The 6,845-nt window shown below is 49.7% G+C and overlaps 1 protein-coding gene across 1 annotated transcript in view; it reads left to right on the top strand.

Annotated features, from left to right (window-relative positions):
- Positions 1-6,845, top strand: part of ezrb (ezrin b) — a 30,024-nt gene that overhangs the window by 12,632 nt on the left and 10,547 nt on the right. The window contains exons 5-6 of the mRNA XM_061241499.1: positions 6-106; positions 4,077-4,173. Of these exons, the coding sequence (XP_061097483.1) occupies positions 6-106; positions 4,077-4,173 (198 nt within the window). The remainder of the gene's footprint in view (positions 1-5; positions 107-4,076; positions 4,174-6,845) is intronic.

The following is a 6,845-nucleotide window of genomic DNA, read 5'->3' as shown; positions in this document are numbered from 1 at the left end:
TGGAGATGTACGGGGTCAACTACTTCGACATCAAAAACAAGAAGGGCTCGGAGCTGTGGCTGGGCGTGGATGCGCTGGGCCTGAACGTCTACGAGAAAGAGGACAAGTGAGCTACACTACTACAGCACACACACTACTACAGCACACACAACTGCAGCACACACACTACTACAGCACACACACTACTACAGCACACACTACTACAGCACACACACTACCACAGCACACACACTACTACAGCACACACTACTACAGCACACACACTACTACAGCACTACAGCACACACACTACTACAGCACACACACTACTACAGCACACACTACTACAGCACACACACTACCACAGCACACACACTACTACAGCACACACTACTACAGCACACACACTACTACAGCACACACACTACTACAGCACACACACTACTACAGCACACACACTACTGCAGCACACACACTACTACAGCACACACACTACTACAGCACACACACTACTACAGCACACACACTACTACAGCACACACTACTACAGCACACACTACTACAGCACACACACACTACAGCACACACACTACTACAGCACACACACAGCACACACACTACTACAGCACACACACTACTACAGCACACACACTACTACAGCACACACACTACTGCAGCACACACACTACTACAGCACACACACTACTACAGCACACACTACTACAGCACACACACACTACTGCAGCACACACTACTACAGCACACACACTACCACAGCACACACACTACTACAGCACACACTACTACAGCACACACACTACTACAGCACACACACTACTACAGGCACACACTACTACAGCACACCCACCACTACTACAGCACACACACTACTACAGCACACACACTACTACAGCACACACACTACTGCAAGCACACACACTACTACAGCACACACACTACTACAGCACACACACTACTGCAGCACACACACTACTACAGCACACACACTACTACAGCACACACACTACTGCAGCACACACACTACTACAGCACACACACTACTACAGCACACACACTACTGCAGCACACACTACTACAGCACACACACTACTACAGCACACACACTACTAGCAGCACACACACTACTACAGCACACAACTACTACAGCACACACTACTACAGCACACACACTACTACAGCACACAACAGCACACACTACTACAGCACACACTACTACAGCACACACACTACTACAGCACACACACTACTACAGCACACACACAGCACACACACTACTACAGCACACACACTACTACAGCACACACACTACTACAGCACACACACTACTACAGCACACACACTACTACAGCACACACACTACTACAGCACACACACTACCACAGCACACACACTACTACAGCACACACTACTACAGCACACACACTACTACAGCACACACACTACTACAGCACACACACTACTACAGCACACACACTACTGCAGCACACACTACTACAGCACACACACACTACAGCACACACACTACTACAGCACACACACTACTACAGCACACACACAGCACACACACTACTACAGCACACACACTACTACAGCACACACACTACTACAGCACACACACTACTACAGCACACACACTACTACAGCACACACGCTCTGAAACATACCTCGTTCACATAGAGCCGTCAGTTTAAACACTTTCAAACGGTATATGTGGGGGCGACATTGGCTGAGGAGGTAAGAGTGGTCATCTGCCATTTCCGTTTGATCCCCGCCCCTGGGTGTTTCAAGAGTGTCCAAATTGCTCCTGACGTGCTGATTGGTACCTTGCATGGCAGCCTAACGCCTGTGTGTGTGCGCGTGTGCGTGTGTGTGCGTGTGTGTGTGCGCGTGTGCGTGTGTGTGTGTGTGAATGGGTGAATGAGAGGCATCTGTTGTGAAGTGCTTTGGATTAAAGCGCTATATAAATGCCGTCCATCACTATTTATATCCTGTGCCATGCTGACTGAGCTTCACAGTGGAGAAAAGGAAGTGAATGTGAATATACCCACTCCAGCTGGGATCAGGCTTAATGGGGGCAGCAGACCACAGAGTTTCATACAGCAGTGGTGGGGGGGGGGGGGGGGGGGCATTATTCTGGTCATAATTATTGTGCTCATAATTAATAACTCATTTCTGTGACCGGACTCCTGATCTGGAGCTGTAGCTGGGTCTGCCCTCGTATCCGTGGCGACAGCGGTCTGGTACAGGAGTGGTCAGTTCTGGGTCACATGGCCGGTAGAGGGCTGAACCGCTGGAGCCGGTCAGAGTGAAAACCTGGGAGGAGAGCAGCCCCGCCGGACCGGAGCCGGCCTGGTCGCACGGTCAGGGTGTGGGGGGGGGGGGGGGGGGGGTCTGTGGGTGGGCAGGTCAGGGTGTGGGGGGGGGGGTCAGGGTGTGGGGGGGGGGGTCAGTGTGCCAGTACATGAAACATCCAGAATCCCTGGCGTTCAGGTGTGCTATGTGTGCGATTGGTCGAGTGTTTACCCACTGCTGCTGCCCCCCGCAGAGGGGAAAAACAGACAGTACTGTCAGTTATGATGGCATATTTATATACAGAGGTTCGTAAGTATTTGGGCAGTAGTCGTTGTGATCTTTTGGCGCTGTGTTCCACCACATTGTCAGTGAAAATGAGGGTTAAAGTCAGTATTTACTTTCATATCCGCTGATCCGTGGAGGAATTGCATCCCTTTTTATACAGTCCCCCCCATTTTAGGGAACAAAAGTAATTGGACAGTTGGTTTCTCAGCTGTTTCTGATTAATCAGGTGTATTCAGTCGCTTCCTTAGTGGAGGGATCAGAAAGCTTTCAGTATCTAGTCTTGATTCTGGGCCTTTGAGGGTCTTTGTAGTCTGTTACTGGTGTTTGTCAACAAGACAGTCATGGAGGCTGAGAACTAAGAAAAAAACATAGGCCAAACAATGGGCTTATCTCAGCTAAGTGTTTGACAGAAAGAGAGTGTGCATCAGAGAGAGAGAGAGAGTATGTGAGAGAGAGCGGAGGTAGAGAGAGAGGGAGAGAAAGAGAGAGAGAGCAGAGCAGGCGAGAGAGAGAGATGTGAGTGTGAGAGAGAGCGTGAGAGGGAAAGGTCTGTTTTCTAGGCCCTGTTAATGAAAGTGCTTCAATCCCGCAGTGCCCTCCTGGTGTAACCATGGCGACAGCGACTGGTTTTTCTAGCTGCGCAGCACTTAAGAATGTGGGGGTAACCTAAAAGCTCTGGGCCTGCCAGCAGCCAGCCGGGGGGGGGGGGGTTAACCCCTCGGCTCCTCCTCCCCATTGGCTGCCACTGGCACAAAATGGCCGCCGCTCTCAGTCGCCCCAGCTGGTCTGTCTGTGGAACAGCTATTCTCTCTGCCTTTCAGAGATGATATCACAGTCCTGCTGTTGTCCTGAGATTAGAAAAGTTGTGCTTTTTAAAAAACGGTTCTGCTGAAACGGGAACAATAGCTGTGTGAGTGTGTGAGTGTGTGAGTGTGTGAGTGTGTGAGTGTGAGAGTGTGAGAGTGTGAGAGTGTGAGAGTGTGAGAGTGTGAGAGTGTGAGAGTGGTGAGAGTGTGAGAGTGTGAGAGTGAGAGTGAGAGTGAGAGTGAGAGTGTGAGAGTGTGAGAGTGTGAGAGTGTGAGAGTGTGAGAGTGTGAGAGTGTGAGAGTGTGGTTTTCTGTCGATACAGACAGCAAATGATCATTAACATTTAAATGGGGTGTGGGATTATCCACTGGGTCGCTGAGGTGAGATGTGAATCTGCAGGACTACAGTACACAACCCTATCCCATAACCTCATTTTTAATGTTTCTCCCAAAGGTGTGTGTGTGTGTACACCAGAGCATGCTTCACATATAAATGTGTCTACTTTTTATAATGTTGATTTTATCGAGTAAAACCTGTAGGTTCTGCCCGGTTTAGAAAAGCGTTGACCAGCCTTCATCTGCTGTGATGATGTGCAGTGTTTAATGACCTTCATGTGGGTCCAGTGAGAGACACTTTAAACGCTCATCTCCTGCATTCCACCGTCACTCAAACCCCCAACTCTCTCTCCCCAGACTCACCCCGAAGATCGGCTTCCCCTGGAGTGAAATCAGGAACATCTCCTTCAACGACAAGAAGTTTGTCATCAAGCCCATTGACAAGAAGGCGCCAGTAAGCACACCTTCTTATAGAGGGCTTACAGTTCAGCCTATGGGAGACCCTATAGATCCAGGCTGCTCATTCTGTGGGAGACCCTATAGACAGCCTGTGTGAGACCCTATAGACCCAGACTGTGGGAGACCCTATATACCCAGGCTGTGTGAGACCCTATAGACCCAGACTGTGGGAGACCCTATAGACCCAGCCTGTGTGAGACCCTATAGAGCCAGACTGTGTCAGACCCTATAGACCCAGCCTGTGTGAGACCCTATAGAGCCAGCCTGTGTGAGACCCTATAGAGCCAGCCTGTGTGAGACCCTATAGACCCAGCCTGAGACCCTATAGACCCAGCCTGTGTGAGACCCTATAGACCCAGCCTGTGTGAGACCCTATAGACCCAGCCTGTGTGAGACCCTATAGAGCCATTCTACTTGGGCTGTGGGAGACTGCAGTGTTTTTGTATTTTTATGTATTTATCGTCATTTGGTATTTTTGGTTTATATTTGGGCCAGTTTCGTCAAAACGGATCAAGCCTCATCCTAGACTAAATTATGTTTTGAATGGAGTCTCCACACAGAACTCCGCTTCGTCCAGGACTTAATCTGTCTTAATCACAGGCCTAATCTGTGTCTGTGAAACTGGCCTGGTTTCTGTTCCAGTGGCTTTAATTGTTGAATTTTAACTGCGTTTATTTCTCAGTGAGAAATACAGGACTAACAATACCACGTACATCCCGTACTGTGATGTCACTGGGGTTATGATCTTATGTACACAGACTCCATAGAGAATAAATAGATGGACAGAAATGTAATTTTGGGATTTCCCATGATTCAGTGCTCTGTTTGTGAATGCTGAAGAATGATCTGGAAAGGTTGCAGCAGGTGAGGTGCTGTGCTGTGCTGTGTCAGGTGTGGATATATGGGGCAGATCCAGTGGTGAAATAGTTTTGGGGGTGAATTCCTCAGTCATATTTCAGTGTGTGGAGGACTGAACGTGGCTCTGCCCCCCTCCCTGTTCAGCTGTATCATCCTCTTAATCTCACTGTGTCAACAGAAACCTGGCACCTGGCCCAGCACTGCCAGCTACGCACACACACATACATATACAGAGACACACACGCATTCATACAGAGACAAGCATTCATACAGAGACGCGCAAACACACGCATACACACACATTCATACAGAGACGAGCATTCATACAGAGAGACACACACATTCATACAGAGACATGCATATACTCACACATTCATACACACATACGCATAGAGAGACATTCATTCACGCTTGCACGCACACACACGCAGATGCACATATACAGAGGCAGACGGACACGCACACACACACGCGTGCGCACACACACACACACCACACACACACACACACACACACACACAAACAATCCCTCTCTCAGGTTTTATGGTGTGGTGTTTGAGCAGGGTGGAGATTGGTTGAGTCTGAAACAAGGAGATTAGCTCGCGCTGCTACAATAGGGATCCTCTCGCCTGTTCCAAACTCACACAGGCCTCTCACGCGCACACACACACACACACACACACACATCACATGTACACCTCTTCCTCTGTGGCTCCTGATTGGACACAGCAGCGAATCAGGCTCTAGAGTCAGGAAAGAGCTGGCATCCACACTCATTAAGCCATCTCCTCCGTTCCAACATGATTGGACAGCAGCAAACACTGTGAACCAATGAGACACCTGCAACTCACACCTGTTGTAAGGTTGGGTGAATTGCAGACTCTTAAATTGCCCCTTAGTGCGCTCCTGCTGTTGCCCGTGACCCGAGGCTCTGGCCTCAGAGCTGGAGCTGGTCCCCGGGCGCTCCACTGTGGCTGCCCACTGCTCCTCAGTGACTAGGATGGGTCAGTTGCAGAGGTCGCGTTTCATTTGAATCTGGTGTAATCTGGCTGAAGCAGCAGCGCCCCCTGTAGGACACCCCGTGCGGTGCACCCAGCAGTCTTCCTGAGCCATGGGAACTGGCAGCGGTGCTCCACAGGGACGGCGGCCATTTTGTTTTGGGAAGCTGGAGCGGACGTTAGCGCAGCGCTAGTTTCCGCGGTATGAGGGGTAGGCGAGCAAAACGGATCTTTCGCCGGGAACTTCTGAAGGGCGGGGAGTCGATTTGAGTGACGTTAAATGAGGAGGGGGAGGTATGTGCTCCACTGCGTAGAAGAATATTGATTGGAGGAGAACGGAAGATTGACAGACATTTGATCAACATACGACACAATGACGTTAAAAAAATCTACATTGAAATCGCTTTACAGGAAGTGGATGGAAAAAAACGCATTACAATTTTACATGCAATCATTTTAGGCAATGTATACTTTAAGACGTGTTAGTATGGTTATGAAATATGGACTAAATTGAGGGGAAAAGTGGATGTTGATTTCAGCCTTTAATGTGATCGGTCTGAGAGGGGCAGAGATGAGTTGTGTTGCTTCTGATTGGCCGGAGCACTGGAAGCGGAAACCATGGTGATGGAAACCATGGCAACCCTCTCTCTGACCCATCCTGACCCCTCCGTCCCCTCATCTCTCCTTTTTATCTCTCCGTTGCTGCCCTGTGCCTATTCACTCCCTCCCTCCCTCTCACCCTCCCTCTCTCCCTCCCTCTATCAGCCCTTCCTTTGTGTGCCCATCTCGCCATGTCCATCTCTCCCTCCTT

Source organism: Conger conger, chromosome 5 (assembly GCF_963514075.1).
Source record: "Conger conger chromosome 5, fConCon1.1, whole genome shotgun sequence".
Taxonomy (NCBI): Eukaryota; Metazoa; Chordata; class Actinopteri; order Anguilliformes; family Congridae; genus Conger; species Conger conger.
The sequence above is the reverse complement of the archived record's forward strand: the minus strand, read 5'-3'. Positions and strand labels throughout refer to the sequence as shown.